This window comes from Chelon labrosus (genome assembly GCF_963514085.1).
Source record: "Chelon labrosus genome assembly, chromosome: 10".
In the NCBI taxonomy this organism is placed as follows: Eukaryota; Metazoa; Chordata; class Actinopteri; order Mugiliformes; family Mugilidae; genus Chelon; species Chelon labrosus.
The window spans coordinates 24,032,124-24,056,713 of NC_140360.1; the positions used below are offsets into that span (position 1 = coordinate 24,032,124).

At 39.8% G+C, this 24,590-nt stretch overlaps 1 protein-coding gene across 1 annotated transcript in view; it reads right to left on the reverse strand.

Moving 5' to 3' along the window:
• Nucleotides 1-644: 644 nt before the first annotated feature.
• cables2b (Cdk5 and Abl enzyme substrate 2b) overlaps nt 645-24,590 on the reverse strand; it is a 35,760-nt gene continuing 11,814 nt past the window's right edge. The window contains exons 2-11 of the mRNA XM_084552535.1: nt 17,834-17,929; nt 12,989-13,066; nt 10,347-10,455; nt 10,062-10,230; nt 8,824-8,871; nt 8,184-8,281; nt 5,713-5,819; nt 5,506-5,625; nt 4,662-4,746; nt 645-3,968 (exon numbers count right to left, since the gene is read on the reverse strand). Coding sequence (XP_084408661.1) covers nt 3,822-3,968; nt 4,662-4,746; nt 5,506-5,625; nt 5,713-5,819; nt 8,184-8,281; nt 8,824-8,871; nt 10,062-10,230; nt 10,347-10,455; nt 12,989-13,066; nt 17,834-17,929 — 1,057 coding nt within the window. The 3' untranslated portion in view covers nt 645-3,821. The remainder of the gene's footprint in view (nt 3,969-4,661; nt 4,747-5,505; nt 5,626-5,712; nt 5,820-8,183; nt 8,282-8,823; nt 8,872-10,061; nt 10,231-10,346; nt 10,456-12,988; nt 13,067-17,833; nt 17,930-24,590) is intronic.

Genomic DNA, 24,590 nt, shown 5'->3' on the forward strand with positions numbered 1-24,590 from the left:
TGTTACCTATTACCATCAGACAATAGGCAATGGGCTCCCACTGAGGTATTGTGCTATTTAGCTGCCTAGTTAGTTTGCTCTTTTCTGGTTTGGGATGAATCCTTGTGTGAAACCTTGTTTGTTCTGCAATAGATTTTAGAAAATGTAAAGTTAGCATGACCCGTAAAATCCAGAAATAACTGAAATACTACTCAAGACTGAAATAAACTAGAATCATTCGTTAAACATTTTGGCCACTGTAACAGTGGATAATTTTAGTTAGGCTAATTATTATCATTATTATTAAATTAAAAACTGCTAAGTCCTTTGGGCAAAGATCTAAACAATTTTCAGCCCAGTTCTTTCTCTGGTGGCTGAGCGAGTCATCTCACAAGTCATGGCAGGGGTTGACTATTAACTCCAAGGGATGGTGATGATGTGCTAGCAGACAAAGGTGAGATCTGTTCACTTCCAGTGAGCCGTAAATCTTCTCATTCATCTCCTCCTGCACTGACAGACAGAGGTCGTACCCAGGTTAAGTATTCATGTAATGTAATGTACATATGGGTTTAAAATAAAAACAGTGAAAATGAGCTCATGCATTTGCACAACCAAAAGTAAAAACATGTTTATTTTGTATGTAGATTATACCCAATCTGTGCTTTATTGTGCTGTAAATACTGTTTGATAATGTGGTGGAATGTATCAGTGACCTCCCTGTACACTTTTTAATGTACGATTAATATTTCTCTGTCATGAATATGTACTTATGTATTACATGAATATTCAAGTGTAACAGATGTCCCAACATGCCACAATAAAAAGCAGCAGTCATTTACATCTTTTAATGAAAATAAACATTGAATTGAACATTGGCAGTTTTAACAGTATATGGTCTTCATCTTTTACAAAATATTAGTATAAATATTTTCAGCCACTCTCTTCCTCCTGTTTTGCATACTGACTTCCAGCAGTGTAGCCTGTTGACTCTGTAGGTACAGAGATGTCACTACAGACAGTTGATGCTACTGAAGTTCAACGTCATGTAAAAAAGTAAAAATAAATCAGCTCTAGACACAAGTTAATGTGATGTGTCCATAACCACCTGTACTCTGTGAATGCGTTGTGAACAAAAGTAGCAACAACAGACGAACACAAAACATGAATAATATTTCCGTCACTTGATGCCTTGACTGCAACGCTGCTCGTCCATGTTGTCAAAAAAAGCGAACACGATATAAAAATCTAACAACCTTAACTTAAAATGTAAAAACAATAACAATGGAAGACAATTAGTAATCATTTCCCTTTAGAGTGTTACAGTGCTCAAGAAGAATAAAATACAAATAATAATGATTTGATACAAAACCAAAAAGTAAATACAACGTGTGCGTGTGAGGTTTAAATAAGAGCGACAGGTAAAACATAAACGCTGTGGCACTTTACAGGTAAACACACTGAGGAGGAGGAAGAGGATGAGGAGGAGGATGAAGGTCAGCAGACAGAATAAAAAGCTGCATAGAATCAATATCACAAATCTCTAATGTAGAGAAAACCACTTTGGAAGACGGTGTGCTGTTTCTACTCCGATGACGGGCTTCTTTTAATATAGTTCAGCTTAAACAGAGGACGTCCTCCAGGACACTGCAAAGCTTTGCTGTGACAGTGTGATCCTGGTAGAAGTGCATCAGTGCAAATTGTACAGAGTGGATTCTACTGCATCACATCTGTTAAAGCAGGAGAGATAAAAACTGCAGCTTGGAGAGCTAAAGTTCTGCACAGACCTTAACCTGACGTGTGATGTGTTTAAGAGTTTTATTTCTTGGTTGGTGGTCAGTGCCTGGGACTGTCTGTTGAGTCATTGTGGGTTTTATTTTGCAGAAAAGAACTTAAAGATTAGTTTCTGCACATATAGACCTAACAGGGCTAAAATTAAACAACATAGTTTCCCTCTGTGCTCTAACTTGATTAAAAATACAATGTGCATAAGCCATTACTGATAAAATCATACTCATGTATATACTCAGTATCGATGATCGACATCATCAGACTTAGACCAGATATTAAAAAGTAGCATTGCAGCAGCTTTGGTAGACACGTATGCTTGGCCATTAATCCTTATGGAAGACAACAGAATCCAACACCTGATACTCTTGATGGTTTGCGTTCAGGTCATGTACAGAACTCACCATACAAATCTGGCGTGAACACAATCAACTCTCCTGCTCCAACACAAGATGCAGATAAACTCCAACTGTTGAACCCAAGTTCTTTAACACACCAGAGAAAATAACGTTGGTGGAGGAACGTTGACGTCATACTTCAAGATGAAGAATCATGTCCACACATCTGGAGTTACATTATCTAGTAAGAGAGAACAACACCTGCAGGTCTGATACTCAAACAACTGCCATTCATAATTCCTCATGTGGAGGATTACTGGCAATAAATAAATCTCAATTACTCGGCCACTTTTCAATGTACAACATTACAAGAAGATACTCCACACGTATAAAAATATGACCATAGTGACAAAATAAAGATTCAGGACTGTGAAGCTAAAAGGCAAAGTGCAAAAAACAACAGAGGCTCTACAGGAAGTGTTAGCACGGTTGTTTTTCCTCCAATGTTTCTGTTTTCGCTGCTGTAATATGAAGGAAAAACTGTAACTAACATCTCTGTAGAAACCTCGGTCTGGTTTTATATTTGTCCCTTTATGATATAGTGAAAAGAAAATAAATAATGAAATGTTTTTCTAAGGTCGTCCATAAATCAGAAGCTTTTTGGTATCTGTGATGTTTCTTCACAGTGCAGACAGAATGAGGAAGTCTCTGAGTTCCTTCCATTAAACAGGATTAACATTTCCGCAGACTAACTCTTGTTTTCTGTGTCAGTGTCCAAAAATACCAGTGAGTCATTGCAGGTCTGTACCATAAGTGATGTGTCTGTTTAACAGCCGCCAGGTTTAGTTTCTCCATCTGGGGTGGTATAGCAAATGGAGTAATCTTATGGTCTGCAGAATCATTTTCCATTTAACTGCTGCAGCTGTTCTGGTATTAATGAAACAACTGAGGGGAAGAAGGAGGAGGGGAAGTAGAAGAAGCTGATGGAAGGGATAAAGAAGAGGAGGAGGGAGGAGGAAAGAGAAGAATAAGAAATAATGTTAAATAATAAGGTGAGACATTTTTAGGAGAGCTTGTGATCAACGAACCTCCAGTGATAGGATCAGTTCATCTCTGAAAAGGGTTTTACACCAACAGAGAACCGGTTTGGTTCTTGTTTGTGACAAAGTTCCTGGCCACTGTAAAAATAAGTTATACAGGTTTCCAGTGAGGACTAGATGCCAGAAAACTAAACGGGCGAATGCAGAAGTGTGCCTGTTTGACCAGAGAAAGTCAACTTTAATGCCAATACGTACTTCAGCTGAATTTGAGAAGACATTTTCCAAAGAGTGAGCACAGTCCAGGAGTAGCCATGTGCTGGACTGGTGCTGCAGGTGAAATGTCTTAGTTCACTACCAGATAACTTATTCTCTGGTTGCTGAACTGAACTAGCTCTCTGCTGGTCAAAACACCTTTAGTGTGTCACCACTTTGGTGTTTGAGGGAGGAGAAAAGGCGAAGGTGCTTTCGTGCTGCTATGCCTCTGAGCCAGCCACTGCCAGCCCAGGTTTTCTTTTACCTCCAACACAGCGTGGCTGAACTTTGGTGACTACGTTGAGCGCAGAGAAGGATGATTTCTCCGAGCCTCTGAACCAGGCGTCATGAAGCCCCGTCCTTCACAGTGTTGCAGCCAGAAGGTGCGAGTGTCTCTGGAGAGAAGGAGAAGTGTGCCGCAGTGCTGCTACAACTGCTGCTGCTGCACTAGTCGGCTGTAATGTGGCATGACTTTACTCTCAGGGACGTAGAGCGCCATCTCCAGGGCAACCAGGATGGTGAACTCAAAGGATATGAGCTCCCTCCTGCTGATCCTGAAACGCTCCTCCAGCTTCTACAGAGTCAGAACAGACAAGAAAGAATGAGACAGAATGATGGCTTCCTGATGAAATGAATTAAGAAATGTTCTGTGTCCACGTATCTATGATAAGGTTTATTTTCTATCTCAGTTTTTAGTTGCATTTAAAATGGTTAGTGCAACATCACTTCCTTGTGGTGGGTCTGAGGAACAAGGCAAACACTTTCTGATATGCAATTCAAATGAGTCGTGTAGAGATGTCCTGAGGTGATCCAGGAATATATTTAAAGCATCAGCTAAAACACAGCCACTCAAACTTACATCCTTTCTTAACCAAACTTTACTATAAAATAAGGATGGACTGTTATTATTATTTATAACATTTTATTTTGATATCTGTTTTGTTCATGTGTGTCAGGATGATCACAGTAATCAGAGCCTTTTCTAGACTAGAAAGTTTTTTTGACATTTATTTTTAAGACACCGTATATATATGTTTTTATTATCTTCACTGGCAAATTATATATTCCATGCTACTGTCCCAGTCGGCATTTATTACTAACAAACATCATGAATTCAACTGTGAAGGTCAGAAGCTAAAGCTCAGACACATGCAGGTCATTTTCCACCTGCTCAGGTAGATCAGTCTCACAAACACCTGAGCGAGAGCAACATGATCTGAGCGACAGGCAGAGGGCACCACCATGACACTGTGTGTGTGAGACTTACGTCAATGAGGTGTTTGACCTCCTGTTTCTTCAGGTCACTGCTGATCTTAGCAGCTAAGAGGATGCAGGCAGCTGACACCAGCTTCCTGTAAAACAACAACAACAACCATTTAGGTGAAAGGAGTTCTCTGCTTATTAAAGGCAGGGTCACAGGAGTCTCATCAGAATGTCCTCGCAGGGTCCTGACAAATGTGACGCTACGGTCCTGATGTGAGGAAGAAATAAAAAGTGATCAGAGCAATGGTTGTTTTAAAGTTTAAATAATAATTATTAAGTCCCTCAGCTTCCACCTACAACACTGTTTAAAACAAAACAGAAGAGGGTGCTGCAGCTGGCTTGAATTTGTTCCCTGTATGGATTTCAGCTGAACAGGATTGCAGCACCTACAGTACAGAATAATCACTGCTAGGCTTGGAAAAGGTCTAATTCATGTTTTCTTTCAACAGTTTCATTAAAGTGCAATCAGGTGAAGCAATATTAATGTCTAATTTGAAGTTAATTTACACATTATTGCTTTTTAAAATGAATATTATTAATACACGTGCATTTTCCATGATTTCCAGGACTTTAATAATAGCAGAGAGACTGCTGATTTGGTTTATGTGGTTTATAGGAGAAAGAAGAGCACATGTCTTTGGAATTCAGCTCATTACAAATGGGGATGATCAACAAGACAATATTGATTGTAATGGGATAGTTTGGGGATTGTTTTTCCTGCTATTAACAATAAGCTACCTAAAAAGAAACACAGTGGGGGCCTCTCCTGCATTACACACTGATCACTGATGACGAGCAACGATACAAATGCTACTGTTGAGTTATGTGACGAACAGGCCTTAACATACCTGTTCTGTTTATTGAGTCGACCTTGCAGCACCAGCTTCTCAAAGTAGACGAACGCCATCGCGATGGTCACAGGCTGCAGGCCACAGTCCTCCCCGACTACTCTCATCTCTCTCTTCAGGCTGAGACAGAGAAGAAGTCACAAAGTCAAAGACTTTCCATTTCTGAGAGTTAGTAGAAAGTATTTAGTCTATTAAGAAAAAACATACCTGCGGATTTTGCTGAGGGTGAGTTTAATGTGAGGATACTTCTCCTTAAAAGTCTCGTTCATGTCTTTCTTCAGATCAGAAGGTTTGACGTACTCTATAACTGTCGTCTGGAGGATAAAACAGGAAAGTTATAGAGTGGCCAAAGAAAAAGAAAGGGAAGGGAAAAAGACGCAAAAGTAGAATAAACAGAGGAGGGAAGAGACCTAAACTCATGTTGAAGTGCAAGCAGAGATATTTATAAGTCAAACAATGGCCCGTGAACGTAAATGATCTCATGAGGATGGAAACACTAAAGGAGTAAATATTTTTCTCAGTGATTCTGTTATTATGACCAGGACTAAACTATTTTACTACCTTTTATGTTGTCATTGACAACTTATTTTATTATTCTGTGATTTAAATTTATTTTTGAGTTACAATTTCTGTCTAGCTCACTGAATGTCACTGAATAAAAACCCTTGTAAGTGTTAAATAGTTAAGGTACTTGTCACAGTGTGTTCACAGAGTGTGGTTAAGGGTCATGGTTTCTGCATACATGCAGGACCAGGGACGCTTTGTGATCGCATCTGAGAGATCTGATCTCTGACCACATTTGGACTTTGTAGTGTGAACACAATGAGTCACATTAGAGACTGCCTATACTCAACAGGGTTGCTCCTGAGTTTTGCCTCATTCTTTTAGAAAACAAACCACAAAACACAACCACCATTATAAATGATCACCTGAACAGGAAAAAGCACCGTAGGTGAGGTCTGTTCATTATTTATGTGAGCCTTAAAATATTCTGTCTTTGTGGCTGTTAACTAGCTAAAAAATAAATAAATCTAGGAAAGAATTTACATTTCCTCAATCAACGAACAAACCGTCAAAGCCATGACACACACACATAAAATGAAAACCGAAATCGAATCTGGAGATGCATTTGGAGAAGCCATGTTAATGCCATGTCTGAGCACGCGTACCTATAGCTGGTGACTTTAGATCATATAGCTAAGATCAGATCTTAATGCAAGGTCTGAACAGGCCTTAAGGCTGTGTGATGGAAATCCTGACCGTGTCTATTCTAAGGGTGCGTATTAGTTTAGGTGAGAGGTGACATTTACAGTAGGTGGTGAAATGACACCGTGTATTAATAACACAGACATGCACTCACAGTATGATCTGTGACACAGCAGCACACCTCAGCTGTAATCCCCTCTGATGAAGTGTGTGTGTCCATAAATTTTAATTCATCTCAGTGGAGGGATAAATCTAAGCTGCTGCGTATAGGATACTTATGTTGTTGTGAACAAGCTTTGTGAGTGAGCGTGTGATTACTCTCAGTTCTTCAATCCTCCATCCTTCCTCCTGCTCTACACTTCCTTATTTGCTCTCTGACAGCCTCTCCTTCAGTTTATCACCCTGCTACTTGTTAAAAACTCCTTAAGTAGTTGAAATTTTACACTCGACGGTATAATGCATATTACGATTTTAAAGAACGTATTAACTTGTGTCAACCATTCAGACAATTCAGCAACATTTGCCAGTTGTTTCTTGACTTTTTGTTGGTGATATGAGCCACGCACCAGAGAACTAAAACATTATGGAAACTCACAGATGAAGGAAACAGCGCTGATTATCTACTTACAATGAGGATGTAAAGCTCTATTAGACTAAAACTGAAGAGTTCGTACTTACGCTAATGTCTTTAAGCTTTTCGATATCTGTAGAGTCCCTACTACGGCAGGTGGGAGCTGTTTATGAGTGCATCAAGGACCGAGATTATATTAGGCATGGGTGATCATATTTTTGTGCCCTAATCAGTGCATCATCCAGTAACAAACCTGTTTGGATTAGAACAAACAACAACTTTCTGACTGGCAAAGCTTTAAGTGTTGAACTCCTTATATATAGACTTTATCTTTGCCATGTGTTATGTTCCAGATGTCATTTAACTGCCATTTGTTAACCTGACATTTAAAGATTTTGGTCACTGGGACGGGAAGTTGTCCACCACACTTCCCACATTATTAGGCATTTTGTTTAAAATAATAATAATAAAAAATCCTAAGAAGAGTCTGAATTAGATTAAATCTCTCAAATTGGTTCTCCTGAAACACTGCCATATTAGATTACAGCTTTGTGATGTCGCTGATAAATCCAGATGATGCCGTTAGAAAATCTGATTTAGATTAAGGCCAGAGTCTTGAATTTCAATATGTCACTGCCAAGTCAAAATGTCTGATTAAAAAGTGTCTTGTTGAGGTCACTCAAGCACAGACTGGATGATAAAAATGGTGCATCTATTTTTAGAAAACAGCTGCAAGATAACAGCTATGACAACCCTGAGATAAATTACAGGCTCTGACAAGGAACACCAGCATCAAGCTGCAACACTAGAGCGCATTCACAGTCCTGCAGCCCTGAACACTGTAGTCTAATAATGCACTACAATCAAAGGTGTCAAATAAAAGTCTTTAGTGCTTTCTTACCATGTAGGAGGCAAATATGAGCACCCGTTTGTGCTTCCCACAAGGCCACTGGGGGTCACTGAGGATGCTGGGGTCGTAATCTGTCACGTCTTCCACACCTGAACAACACACACATTCAACTCACTAGAATCAGACACATATTCATTCAGAAATAATGATAAATGTTTTGTCAAGTGTAAAACTGAGGTGAGGTATCAGCTTGATACATACTACCACACACAAACAAGTGAGAAGACTGCCATTGAGTAATAAGGAGCCTAAACATAATAAGGATTATTATTTTCACCATCAATTACAAAGTGCCTTTGTTTGGTTTCTTTTTGACTCAGATGAGAAGACGGGGCTAAATCTATAACATGTTTAGCTACTTATGCCTTCTTTGTCTTGTAGAAATCGCTTAGTTGCTTTTAACTTTGAAAGATGTGATACAAAACACGTAATGTGGAAGTAGGGAAATGTGGGTTAACTTACTGTTGTAGCCTGGCAATGATACCGTTAGACTATTATTTCATATTGTGTCTATTTAATGATATTCTGTCAGGTGTTCTTGTAAACAAACATCATAAAAAGTGTGTTTTCTTAAGGGCTATCAGTGAATAACAATGAATCTCTTCCCTCATTTTCATCCTGCATTGTTTACCTGTTGGCTTGTTAGCAGTCATCTTCATTCCTGCATTCGTGCTGCCCACTATTGATCAAAAGAAAAACCCACTCTGTTTCATAGCATTACAAGAGGTATATCTGAGCATACCATTAATACATGTGAGACATTGTCGTTTAACCAGCAGGGAGGTCAAACACTGCAGATGTTTACTGCGCAAGGCCGCATGGCAGAATCATCTTAAAGAAGTCACTCCAAGTGAATGACCGTTTCTAAGGCTACTTTCCTAACCATCATGACACGCAAATACAGAAGCCTCAGGAGCACAACATTAAAATGCGTCACAAGAAGACTAAAAATACAAACCCGATATTAGTGTGAACACTAACACGAATGGTACACACCCTCAAACACACAGCTGCGTTGCATTGATGAAAGGTTTTGGATTAGAGAGAGGGGTTTAGAAACTAATGCAGGGTTTTGTCACTGAGGGTTTGAAAAAAAAGAAAAAAGAAAAAAAAAAAAGACGCGACACACAGGGTGTGCACACATATGTTTAAAATATAAAAAGGATGATGGTCCAGCACAGCTGCAACAATTTGTTTCATCTCATCATAAGTCCATCCTGTGTTTGTTTTCTTTTCTGTGTCCGTCCTACCCTCTGCCTTTGCTTCCTGGATTAAACTTAATACTGATGCATCATGACACAGTGAGGCTTAAATCACACTATTCTGATTTAACCAGCTGTGTAACTGGGGCTTAAAATGAAAAATTACTTAGATTACTATTAATCCAAAATGTGTCGCATAACATGGAATGAAAACTGTCCTAGGAGACATATATAATGAGCTGAAACTGGATCACGTCAGCATGTGTGTTGGCAGACAACAGCCACGACATTAAAACTCACAATCTGCGAACTGAATAACATTGATGATAACATTAAGATCTAATGTTCTTTTGGGAAACCTGGGTCCTGGCATTTATGTGGATGTTACTTTGGACACATACCAACACCTAAACATTGTTGCAAGAAGATGTTTCTTCCATCCTGGTCCCTTATGTTCCCCAGCTGTTTAGCCATCAAAATTTTCCATGTCAGAGTCACTCAAATCCTTCCACTTGCCCATTTGTTCCTGCTTCTAACACCGTGAGAAGAAAATGTTCACCCCCTACCATTCACAGCCACCCATGACAACAATATAACGAGGGTTATTCACTTGACCAGTGATTATAACCAGTCGGTCTAAATGTTACGGCTGATCAGTGTATATTACCGAGGTCCAGTCCCAGAGTGCTGTTCAGTCGGCTGGGTGGGTAGCTCCTGCCCGGCATGCTGTGTGTGCTCCTGGACACAGGGATCTGCAGCGTCAGGTCGCTGATCGATGATGGCTTCTGCCTCACCAGAGCGTTAGTGGGGTACAGGAACTGAGCGTACGACACAGACTGGCAAAGAAAGACAGAGATAAAGATGGAGGCAGGAGACACATTTACAACATATGCTCTGAATAAACCTCTTATCTGTCCGTGTGAATGTGTGTGAATGGCTGCACTATATCTACCCTGCCATAAGGGTCCAGCTGGAAACCCTCCAGTCCTGGCAGCATCTCCAGAGTGGTGGAGATGTTTCCAGAGGAGTGTCTCCTCCTGGGGTGGTTTAATGTAGGATCACTAAAAAAAAAAAAGAAAGGAAGGAAAAGAGAGAGAGAGATGAGTTTTGACTGAGAGATAAAAATGGCCAAATGCTCACCAACACAGAAGTCAAACAAATACAGAACAATCACATAAACTTGTCAAATTGGAGGAGTTAAAATGTTTTTCTTATTTCTAAACATCCACAGTTATTGAAAGCAAAACCCTCAGAGCAGCAGCTTTACCAACATTAATTCAAATTCATAGTTCAAGTCAAAGATTCACAACGTGAGAAATCATATTTAGAACACTGGAGCAGTTTACATTAATCCCAAGTCATAGGGTTTAGAAAAATATATCTTGTTGAATGGTGTTTTTTAGAAATGTTTTGTTTCAGGTTTTTATCTCTTCTTAACACATCCATACTGTAGCTCCAGGACTGGAACTGCCACAGAGCAAATATTTGAACAACTGAAACATTACACAAATTAGCTTAAAATACAACTCTTTCATTATTGCTATTCTTTAATCGCATAATCACAAAGAAAGTCAGAAGAAAATTTGTACAATACATATGACAAAGATACTCTATTAAAATTCTTCCTAGGAGATAAACCTTTTTAGTTTAAACTTCCTGACCTTCTCTGAAGCTGCATCTTACCATTATTTCCACCATCAATTAATCTACCCATTATTTTTTGATTAGTTGAAAAAAGACTGACATTGATCAGCACCACAGCTGCTGATTCATTTTCTGTTAATCAACTAACTAATTATTTCTTTCCACTCGTTTACTCTGGTGCCACCTACAAGTAGAGCTTGATATTTTTAGCCCTAGAACTTGAGATGCTCTGTTTTTCATATCCATGAGCTGCTGCCAGAGCATTTCTAAGCTAATCTGCAGAAAAGAGAAACTGTTGTGACCTTTTCAACTGTAATTTTTAAAGCATCTTTAATACAAAAATGTAGCCATAGCAAGACTAAAAACAAAAAACAACAAATTCAATAAAGAGTCAAAAATAGGTCAAACAATTGACAAATAAGCAGCTTTGAAATGTGCCTTTTCTGTGAGTCAATAGTCAAAGGTCACTTCTCACCACATCCACATGTTGAACTCACTAAACTTTCACAGTGTCAGATCAGAGCACCAGCTTCTAGATAAAAATGTAATGCCTGACATCACTTCCTCTGCAAACGGAAAAAAAAGACCAGTGTGATTAAGCCTCAGAACATGGGTGTGGGTGTGTGTGGGTGTGGGTGTGTGTGTGTAACAGACAGAGAGGGAACTGAAATGTGCATTTATAATAATCTCAAGGTACATAGCTGATTACTTCCTGTTTTACTGATGCTTACCACAACGTACGCACTTGGAGTGAGTGTGATGTGATGAGAAGTGTGCACAAAAGCTACAATAAATTACCAGTGTGTGGACACTGAAGAAAAAATGATGTACCAAGAGTATAGTTACTCTGTACTCTTGGTACATCTGTGTGTGCGAGGCTGTGAAAAGGAAATATAATATAATGAACCAGTGTTTACCACAAGATTTCGCAAGACCCTGGTGATTTTTTCTCAAGATCATATGTTGTTTTTTTTTGTCCTTCATCAAATTACCGTAATGACGCTAATATTGGATTTAGCGCCATTACAGTAATTTCACGATTTAGCGACAATTAGCAGCAGCCTGTACATGAATACAAAATACAAGCTGTTGAGATGTGGCTTTCTATGGACACATTTATGTAAGATTAAATAAAATCTTTTTGAATTTAACTGTACTAGCTAGCTCTTATAAAGTGAAGTTAGTTCGTGTTACGTCTGGAGTCGTTTCCTCCAGGTTTTGATCAGCTCGCTTAACTTTAAATTTCCATGGTCTAAAAAATTAAAGGCATAAAACACCAGCTTTTAAACGTTGGTTTTTATTAGCGAACTACACAAATAGCTTCACAGGCTACGTGAGTAGCATGTTGTTCATGCAGATTTCTCTGTCAGGTGATCGACCGGTGTGTGTGTTGGGGGTTTGGGGGGAGGGGAGGGAGAATCAGGAAAAACAACGCAAGCACAACGTTGTTTGAAATGTGCAAAAATATTTCCGATTCGTTATGAGACCATGGAGGAGTAAATTAGACCCTGGTGGGCCGCCATAGTATTAACAATGTATGGGAAACCCTGACTGAATGTACATTCTGCTCCATGCTTATCTGTAAATGTCCGATAAAACCTCAGTCTGTATCTATGTGGATGTTTTTGTTGTGATTATGTCAGGATGTGTCACCAGTCAGTCAGGCCCAAGGTCAAGTCAGAGGGCTCTGAGGCACATGGGAAAATCCTCACAAAGCTCTCCTCCCCTTCCTAAGAAACCACTTTCTGAGCAACTGCTTCTCTCATTTCGCTTTGTCTCAGTAAAGAAACTGCATCCTCCTCTCCTTCTTCTTCTTCTTCTTTCTGTGACTAGCTTCCATCTCCTCTTAATTCCTGTGCTTTCATCTGGCCTCACACTGAGCCAAAAAAGTGCACGTGCAGGGGTGTGTATGTGTGTGTGTGTGTGTGTTTGAGAGTATTTGTTTATAACCTGAGGTAGAAGCTCTCTCCATAGGGCAGAACAGAGAAGGCAGCACATAGAGACCTCTTGGCACAGATGAGCACAATCCTGAAACACAAACACACAAACATCAGTGGATATGCAGTTATTACATCTGTCTAGGTGACTCTCGCTTACTGTCAGTGAGCCTCCCTCTTGAAATAAAGGTTGAATAAATGAATGATTTGTGCGGGATTGTCAAGGTGGGCAGCAACATTTAGTGTCTGATATTTTCATTGAAAAAAAACCACAGAATTATCTCAAAACCTGTGCTGAGAAATAAATCAAAAAGAACTCAGTCACATTGACATGTTTGCTGCCTTCCCATTAAGTACAACAAAGACTGTACAGGCAGAGTGGCTTCGGTCGCTGTGATGCTGCAGTAAATGTAAACATTACCAAAACGTTGAGGAGTTGTTCAATATAAGCTACTGTTGGTCAGGAAATTAATATGCCAGTTTCACCCAGGAAGCTGCCGTTCCACAAGGGTTTGTTAGAATAATGTCACTCTGTGTGCAAAAGCCATGAATGTCAAATCTATTGTTAATAATATGATGCTATTTTGATAGAAATGTGAAATGTAGTATATTGAACTGTGCTTTTCCTAACAACTAAATGTCTTAGCTAATGTAAATGTTCCACTACTCAGTCGTGTTGCATAATCTTCTGTTTACTTTAAGCACAAATGATGAAGGCTTCACTGTAACCATGGAGAATCTTGAGAACATTAGTGTTTTATTAGATATCATTCGTTAATTGTGAATGAGGTAAATTTAATTGCGGTAAACTTTAATTATGATATCTATTATGAAGCAGACATACAGGCACCTGAATATTATACCATAAAGTCTGTTTATGACATCTCTGTTCCCAACCAACTCAGCCTGACAATACATTGATTTATTTAAAATTGTACTCCTATTCTAAGTGTTACTAAGTACTGTATATTGCTATTACCGTAACATATTGACTTAACAGGACATTACTGCACATTTTATGAATACTAAACTTTTATTAGCTTCCTTATTGTACAGCAAAGATCACAACAGAACCAAACTAATAAAATTAATTTAATTTTTATGACTGTGCATTTCCCCCTGTCACTAGAAATGTAATGTAAACCAGTGACTACAAGGAGTAGATAGAGCAGGTCACGTTTATTAAACAAAGCCATGGTTTTTGTCAGGATCACATACAACGAAAGCCTGAAGTCATCTGCTTGTACCTCAAAGAGCTATAAAGTAAGAATATTCTGAGCTGGTGGAAATGAACTGCGTAACAGCAGGATAAGGCGCAACACACACATGCACACTTGACACACTCCTTATTAAGCTATGGGTAGCATTTTTACCCTATAGGCTCTTATAATGGTGACACGTTGGGGTTTCACTGGAACAGGGTAGGCATGTGTTGTTTTGTTTCTATATCGCAGCTCCTCTGGAGTATAAACCCATGAGGAGCAGACGCCGTAGTATTGTTATTCTGGTTTGTCTCAAGAGGCAAATGTTTACAGTCATTATGTTTGGCCCAGGAACCAAAGAGACTGGAAAATGATTCATAGAGTGTGAAAACATATACACACTTATCTCTGAGAGGATCACTTACTGCTATATCCAGCCACTGGGAGACCTCAAATCACTGACCTTGTGCTTCTCTCACACACAAAGACCACACACTGTCTGAATTCCACAATGAAGTCAACACTTAAACACAGAAAAGGCCGTCCGATAGAACAGAAGCAAATGCTCCCAATTTAAAACTGAGCCAAATCAGACTAAGACACCATCCAGCTGTCCAGTTAATCAGAATACTGGCAGAGAGAGCAGTAAATCCAGAGTAGTTACATAATCTGGATTAAACAATATTAGCAAATAGAACTGAGTAGTAAAGAAGTAAGCCCAAAATTCATTTTTTTTTTCTAGAATTACAAATCCATTTGAAGCCGCATGCTGCAAGGTCATGTGCTGCTAGCTAGAGAGCAAAATGCAAAAGAAAACACAGATAAACACTTATAATGAAACATAAATGTTGACAAGAATTCATTTAAAAGTGCATTTCCAGATCTACTGGCTGCTGGCAAATGGTGACCACAGATCTTCTCATCCGACTCCAGGTTTGAATTGAGACTGTCCCTTGTGTTGCCAGATCGTGTTTTCTATGGATACCATTACAAAATGAGCTTGTATTATCCGGCTCATCCAAACAATGTGGTTATTTTTTTTTTTTACAGACACAACATTATCGATATTCAGAACTGGGTGGATGACTCACTAGACTATTCTCGGATCAATAAAGAGGCATGCCGTGTGGCCATGATTCAGAATTCGGGACGTAGCATTCTAACAAGCAATTTATTGAATAAACGGGACAAAAATAGAGGAGGAGCACAGTGGTTCAAAGTTTAGTTCTTTATTAAACTAAATATGTGCCTTCCTGCTAGGCAATTCAGTGTGGACACACTGCTGCTTCTCCTCTTCTCGAGACAAATTATGGGTTTTAATTTGTTTACAATTGTCGTTTGTGTTTGCCACTGACACACACACACACACACACAGCTTGTTGCCTGTGATGCATGGGAAAGTTAAGAGCAGGAAGTCACCAGGGAGTTCAGTGGAAAGAGCAGAAGCATCACAGGGGATGCTGCAAACGTGACTTCTGGATAGCCCTCCCCTCATCTATTTTTTAGCACACATGTCATAACACTGGGGACACACTACTCCACAATCACCTTCAAGAACAACAACGTTCCCACTGAGAGCTGAACTACTAACCCTGAGGTTAAATCTGACCAACTACATTAAGAATCAACAACAAGTCATGAAACAAAGGAATCCATGAAAAATTAAAGCACCAAATGTAACTGGGTGAAACAACCGTGTCACGGTTTAGAATGAAATGCTCCTTTGCTCTTATTCTTATTTATAAATGAACCACCTGAGAGCTGGTAAGAGGTGCCAAATGTACTATATGCCCATCACGATTACATATTCAAAGACACAAACTTTACTATATGCTGATCCACTGAGCAGACATGATGAACTATATTAATCTATATGGTCACTGTCAATGTATATTAATGAAAATCACATTTAATAAATTCTACATCCACACAGAACACACACAGTGGTGATAACATTTGTTCATTCCTCTTTATTCTTCCTCGTTTCATACTATAATCAAAACTTCCAGAATATTTTTTTAATTAAATTAAATTTTTTAAAAAGGTCCATAAATGTCCCCCTCTTTACCTTCTCACTCAAGTGAGATCATGTTTTCTGAAGCCAAAAGTTTTAGTGCGGTTGGTGTGTTGGCTTTCTCCAAATCAACACAACTACTATGACGCATTAGAAATCACTCCATTACCTAAACTCTGAGGCTTAACAACAAGTTCTAAGGAAAGCTCTGTCATTTACTTTCCTCTGTAAGCAACACACTATTCTCTGCGACAACATAATGACTTGGCTCAATTACAAATGGCTCTGGTGCTTCTAGCTGGATCTATTCAAAAACAATCATGCGTCAGTCTATTATTATCTGACGAGTAGCCCTTTGACACAGAGCTCTATTTTATACACTTGGCAAGGAAGGACTAGAATAGAATACAATAGGAGAAGAAATGAACATGAAGGAATGACACTGTCCAGGCACCTCTAGCTGAACCACAAGCTCACTTCCCCTCCTACATTGGAGCAAAGGCTGCACACTTCTGCACGTCAGCTGAGTATGTCAAGCATAAAGGTTTCAGAGACTGAGTCATAACGGAATGATCAACACTTTGACCTGTGGGGACATAGGTGAGAGAGAACACTCTGACCAGACCAGCTCAACAAACCAGTGCAGAAGAGGACAAATGTAAGTGACAATGGACTACAAAGGACACACAGAAGGCTGTTCTCGTTTTTATCTTCACCTAAACAATCAAATACACACATTCTTTCACAACAACATTATAATCTAGAATTAATAAACTCTGAATCAGCATGATTCAGAGGAGGCAAGACCTTTCTAGTGTCCTAGCCTCCCAGCTAATAGAAGATCTTCAGTTTCCCGTCTTGAACGATGAATACACACTACTGCCACTTGCTGGTATTAACAGTTATTTCCTTTCATTTAGGTGGAGAACATATCAGAATCAGTTTTACTGGCCAAGTGTGTGCGCACATACAAGGAATTTGATGTGTTCAAGCTGGCCTTAGCTGCAGTCTTTACGGTATGTTCATGTGCAACTTTTTAGTCCAGACACGCAACGTGATGACGCAATGTCACACTTGGCATTTATTCCTGGAAGCTCTTTAATATTGGTCTGTTACTGAATGTCATAATCACACTAAAGGTGGCCAGCTCGAGTGTTGCTCAAGAGCTTAATGATGTTGTTATGTCATTATTGCGTTTTAAAAGTGAACTGGTGAATCAAACACATGACTGGTTGATGCGTCACCGTGTCATTGGAGCAGTGAGAAAAAGCTGAAGTCGGCTTCCAGTTTGAAAACGACAAGCAGCCTGTTGCTTTTTCACAGGTAGAGTGGACACAGTGCTAAGTCTACTGTCCTGACCTTGGCGTGTCATGTTGTTCTGTAACTCCACACACTGTGGACAGGAGGAATTAACATGCTGCCAAAAATTTTTTACACCTGGACAAAACTTTGGCTGGAGCAATGGAACAGTAGTGATGACAGCTATTTTGAACTTCTGCCTATTAATAACTATTAATAAAATACACAAAGCATAAATAAGCTAAAACGTATGGTTGAACTGCCATTTCTTTACCAGACAGGAATTAGATATATGATGATATAGAACAACATTAATGCAGAACAACGCGTGTGTGTGTCGCACCTGCTGCCTCTTGTGTCGTACTGTTTCATGTTTTTGATGAAATGGATCTTCTTGGCGTGACGAGGTCTGGGAGAACCACCGGAGAGGTTACGTGTTCTGTCAAAAGAGAGAGCCAGAAAAGATTTTGATGAGGGGATTTGCTCTCAGAACAGTTCATCATGATACACATTTTCTCACTTGAGTAAAACATACATACACTCACAAAACCAAATAATTGCAGAGCAAGATTTTATGCGATATTACAAATATATTACTCCATACATGTTGTATTTGTTGTACCAAAAACCTCCTGATTTGTGATGTCAATCTGATCTTGAGCTGATCGTGTGTGTGTGTGTGTGTGTGTCTCCAGTCTGTCTGCTGAAGGTCAGATTGTGCCGCTGTGTCGACCTCGTGGATTAAAAAACAGCCCTCGACATGAAAGCAGGCCAAGAAACTGAGCTCACTGACATCACAGCGGTTACATAACACTACGGACTGACATCAGCATTAGTCTCACTCGCATACGCACAGCACCTGCAAAGTTGTGCATTATGCAGTGTGCATTTACAAACCGTCCAGTTTCTGTATAGATATGTGGCGTACGTATATAATTAATCTAATTCCACATGAATGCATTGAGAACATTCGGCACACAGCCCATCAGCACATTACTGGAAATATACATTAACAACGTTCACCCAGGGTTTTCACACAATTAATGCAAACAGAAACCACTGAGCTGAGTAGGGCCTACTGCATGAAAATGAAAATATTACACTTAAACCGTGATATTGGTATCTAATCCTCTAATCATTTATGTATGCATTTATTCATTTATTTATTTATGCACTTTGTGATTCATTATTAGAAATATAATATGCAATCTGATATTACAGCATTAATCCTATAAATCAAGACACACTGATCAGCCACAACATTAAAACCACTGACTGGAGAAATAAATAACATTGAGCATCTTGTTACAATCCAATGTTCTGCTGGGAAACTTTTGGACCTGGCATTCATGTGGACGTTACTTAGACATGTACCACCCACCCTAGATTCACCAGATCCCAAACTGATCAAGTATCTGTGGGATGATCCACAGAGGCCCCTCCCCTCAACTCATAGGACCCAAAGGCCCCACTAACAACATTCTGTTGCCAGACACCACAGTACACCCTCAGAAGGCCCGTGTCCATTCACTGATGAGTAACAACTGTTTTGGAGGCACAAGGGAGACCTACACAATTTTAGGAAGGTGGACATAATGTTATGCCTGATCAGTTCATATAGCCTAGGTTTGTGTGAAGGACACTATGACCAGAACATTTTATACACATGCAGCCAAAGCAGATTTGATCAAGGAGCCCCTAGAGGGAAGACCTTCTGCTGAGAAACACGCTGTTACACAACTGCAAACTCACACATATACACAAACACACGTGCTCACACACATGCAGACAAAGACAGGCGCACACGCACAGCATCTGTTACTGTTTTTTTACGGCTGACCTGCTGATTCTACACCACATGGAGTTTAAATCCCTGTTATCACTGCTGTTGCATGTCTGAGTCACTGATACATGTTTGAGGGAGATGAGGGTTCCTGTGTGTGTGTTACTCAGTAGTTACATCTGGATAGTTTGATGACGTTCTTCATTATATCGCGTTGAGTTCGAGTTTGATGGTTTACAGGACATTTTGCCCTCTGCTGGTCATTTGACATCCCACCAATAAGCAAAACATTTCTCTCTGAGATTTTACATTGCTAGAAACTAGAGATGCACCGGATCCTGATTTTTAGGATCCTGCCGGATACCGGATCCACTGCTTAAGATCCTGCCGGATCCGGAACCGGATCCGGATCCTACTCCGATCATCAGCTTGTACATTATAATGCAGTAAAACAGCGGAGATGTTGAGTACACTTTAACGTTTTTACCTCGAGACAAACTTTGACAGCAAAGCGTGCATATCGCATGACTTGAATCTCCCTCTACCAGTTTAAAGTACTGCCACACAGCACTTTTTCGGCTCCCTGCTTCCATTTCCGACGAGGACTGCTAACACAATGTAGTGGATGGCTTCTCTAAACATTAACCGCGTAATCACGTTCTTCCGGGTCCGGATCCGGTTGCCACGCTAGGTATCCGGCAGTAACCGGACCCCATAAAAACGCCATTATCCGGCCGGATCCGGATCCGGAACCTGGATCCGGTGCATCTCTACTAGAAACATTTAGTTATTTGAGTTACTAGATGGTTCAGTACATTCATATGCAGCAGCAGACCTAAGTAAATATATCTACATGTATGAATAAGATCACAACCTGAATGGATAGATTTTATGACGCATATTTTGTTACAAAAGGTGTAACATAAAGTGGTGTGGTTAATTTTTTATATACCATTTTGCTGGCAGTGAACATTTTCACATCTAAAATCAATCCAGTTTAGAATCGTTCAGTTTGGGCAATTTAATATGACAATCCAGTAGAACAAGACCAGCTTATTGCACGTATATTGTTATTGGCGTCACATCACGGGCCGGCGCTGTAGCTGTAGTTTGCATTTCTTTGGATCTGTTACACATACAGATACATGTTAAGCTACCAGTTCACAACCAACTGAAACAAAGCTGGCAAACTATCATGCAGCATCAATCATACTGTACAGAGATACATGGGCTGATACAAATCAAATCAAATCAAATCAAATCAGATTTATTTATATGGCACTTTTCATGCATTTTAAAGGCAATACAAAGTGCCTCACAGAGGCTAAAAACAGCAAAAACTAAACAAAACAAAAAAATCCAACCCTCCCACCCCCATAAAAACACAGAGACACGAGACACACACACACACACACACACACACACACACACACACACACACCCCACACACACCCCACACACACCCACACGAGAGAGACATGGCCGGGCACCGAGACCTGGAGCAAGGAGAAAGCTACCTTTGGGGGCTGGCCACACCGGGAGGGCCTCCAGCCCACGACTGCAGGGAGCATCGCCATAGAGACAGCCCCGACCCAGGCAGACAGGAGGCCCCACACCAAGGTGCAGAGCCCTCCAGCCACCAGGGCCAGAGCCGCCCACAGGACAGCACCCCCGTCAGTAGACCAGAAGCAACTCCTAGTGTGGTCGGCCCCCATGAGGAAACACTGGGGCTAAAAACCGAGGACTAAAACTGTAAAATAGGCCAAAATTGACCAATATAGATAAAATGCTTTTCAGCTCATAAAATTAAAACATGTAGTTATAACATATAATTAAAATAAAAATAGAAAAGGAAATGATAAAAAGTCTGATAAAAACTACTAAAAACTAAAAATTGCTAAAAACTGAGGGACTAAAACTAAAACTGTAAAATGGGTAAGAGAATCAATTAAAAGCCTAAAATTGATGCTGTGCAAACTGAGTACAGCATCAATTACGATTAACTAAGTCCTTCGGGTCCTGATATACACGACCAACATGATGTCATTAGAGTGGCAGTATCAATCTCCTCCTCTGGATCTAAATAAAGATTATCCAGACCATAAACCTCTATGTCACTTACCCAGCATTATTAAATAAAGAGTCTATTTCTGAGGGCTCTGTCTTGGCATCTACTCTATCTATGGTCACATGACGGAATCTTCTCAGCGTTCCATTTCCATGGGAACAGTTATTATTGAGCAACATACCGGAATGTCGTGGAATGTTTCCAATGTGTGGGAATGGGAAAATCTGACTGATCAACAAAGTCCGCTAATGAAGAGAACGGTGAGAATGATTATGAAGATGACCACAGTGATAATAGCAGGTAAGTAAGATAAACGACACGGCCACAACAGATATCAAATTCAAATGTTTGAATCTAATCGCAGCCTTGAAGTGCCTTTGAGCAGGGCACTGATACACCCTGATCTACATAGCGCCCATGTTTCTGAGGTGATGACATCTAAAAGACTTTAGTTATTATTTAGTAGACTAAATGCAGCCAGATATACAGTGCATGCAACTTTGCTAACAATAGCGCATGAGTAAGACGGGTATGTTTTGAAATTCTCTGACACCATTGCGTTGGGATCAGTACCCACAGGGATCCATTTTTGGATAACTTGATTTGAGAAAACATGTCTCTCTTCAAATCCGTGTTTCATTTAAAGACCGTATCACCGTCACTGCCTACTTTTAATACAAGTTAAGGCACTGAAACAAAAGCCACTGAGGTTTGACGCTCAACCCATCTCACAGCCATGGCTGAATAATGTGCAGTGTTATTTAATGGTGCAGTAATAACAGCACTCCACTCATTTCTAGCTGGCAGCTGCAAATAACAATTAGGATTTAACAACCAGTATGGACGGAGCGCAAACAAAACCGCACACACAATTGTTATCATAGTCCTTCAGCAGGAGTGTGACTGACATTTAACAGGATGAGTTTATCACAGCAAATGGTGCTAGTCACGACAAGAGCTCTGGTAATAATCGTTAAATTATTTCCTCAGCTCAGACGCTTCTGTGAGGAGATTGCTGCAGTCATAAACATCAATGATATATGCAAAGAGCGAGATAGCTGACGCCAGTGCTCTCCCAGTCTTTCTAATTCTGCCCCAGTATCTGAGCTGTGGATCTGCAGACTCATTATCACAACAGTCTGACCAGCGGCCCATTTCCATGAGAACCAGCTGGCTTCATCTCTCTGAGATGTTGTGGAAACTTCCTGTTCTGTGGGAACGGAAAAATCCAGTGTTATAATTCCCTTGCTGCTGAGAAGCATGATGATGATGACTGATGGTCAGGAAAAGAGACACATAGTGGCTGCACGGTGACCACATCCTGAGGGTAAGTGACAGTCTGACCCCATTCTCTGTCTCTTATTTATTTTCCACAGATTTTTTTTTTTTAGAAAGGCTGTTTAGCCAAAACAAACTACTATCAAACTACTATCTACTTTCTGAGTATGTTCCATTGTTTTAATATAATTACATTTTTTATTTTTGTTATGTTGCACGTCAACCATCCAAAACAAAACAGTAAAGGCATTTCTACATTACAATATCATTAGGTTTGCCGGACGCCTGTTTCCACAAAAACTAAGGATGGTTCAGAAAATGTCGATCTTATAAAACTACAAATATAATAATTAGAGAGAGCATGAGCACAGGGAATAACTGACTGAATGAAAACTGCACATTTTCTTCATTTGACCATCACACAAAGACAACAAGCATTAAGAGGCTTTGGTGCGTTGTTGAAAGGAGTTTACAAGGACAGAACATCTGTCTTCAAACTTAGCCATGTATACTTAAAGATTCCTACAAACACTCCTGACACTTTTATTATTATGAAAAGGTCAAACCAACTTGAGCTTCTTCAAAACCAAACCAAAAACAGACTGTGGTAAGGTGGAAAGAGAGACAACAACGTGGACTTGGAGTAAATATATGAACTACTTTGGCTGTAACTGATTTGTGATAGTGGAAATGTTTCAGGACTTTCAACCTGGCACAAGACGAATATTGAATATAGAGTGATTCATTATGCAGTGTATTACTAGCCAATGATATCAAACATTTCATGGTAAGATAAATATACAAAAACATTGGTGGCTACAGTTGGACTCGACCCCAAATAGTTTTGGTTGAATTTTACTTGTTAAAATATTTTTTATAGACAAATCTCATAGGAAACAGTGGCTGTGCAGGTCAGGGTCCAGAACCAGCTGCAGGCCTGTTTTGAGGGACTGCAGTGATGGATCCGACTGGACCACAGAGTCATTTTATTTAGTCTGACTCATGAACACTGGAGTCACACTAATAATAGCTGCTGTTGTTCTAGCTGAGAATAACTAGTGCAAACACACTATTTTGGGACACTGATTCCTTAGAATAATATGAAACCCTGATTGTTTTTTTATCCTGCTGTCTCTTTGTTCCTTCATTCGTCACTTTTTAAATATCATGTTCCCTTTTCTTTTCTGTCTCTCTCTCGTTACATAGAACATTGTTCTGTTTCTTATCATTTCAGAAAAGGGTTACTTCTATTGGTAATTCTACTGCACGCTCGCATTTCTTTCAGCTGGTCTTGCCAGTCTTTTCTGTATGACTAGAGGTTACGTGGTGGAAAGCTGCTCTTTGATGATGGCTAATTTCACTGTAATTACTCTGCCACTTAAGCTGCAATTATCACAGATCCCGTACAAGTCATCGTCACAGACTACTTGCTGAATAGTGCAGTCACACTTGGGAGGAATGGGTTCTCTGGTAACATGTTGTCATAATTCAATCTTAGTGTTATGTGGTGTGCTCTAAATTTAAATGTTTGGACGGGGACACCGAATGAATTAAAATTAACGTAGAAAAGTCACACTCCTATCGTCATGCCTTCATCTCTTTCTCTGTCTGAGCTGTGTCTGAGTCAGTCACAGCACTACAAAGCAAATGTCAGATTATCCAGGAAGGCTGAAACACAGCTATAATCTTCTCAACGACGGCAGAGCCACATTTTACTCCTCACAACTTTCACTCTCTCACTCTCGCCCCTTTGTATTGATCCAAATATATCTGCTGTCACACCAACATTATGCCTGAGTTCATGAAAAGCATGCAAGTTGTGATTTACCCATTTTATCTGAGTCTACAGCTGCCTCGTCCTCACATACAGCACCCTCTGTTTCTCCTGCGCTGAACCGCTCTGATCAAACACACATTCAGCACTGGCTTATATCAACACACACTGGTTTAATCTCTCTCTGCAGATTTTAT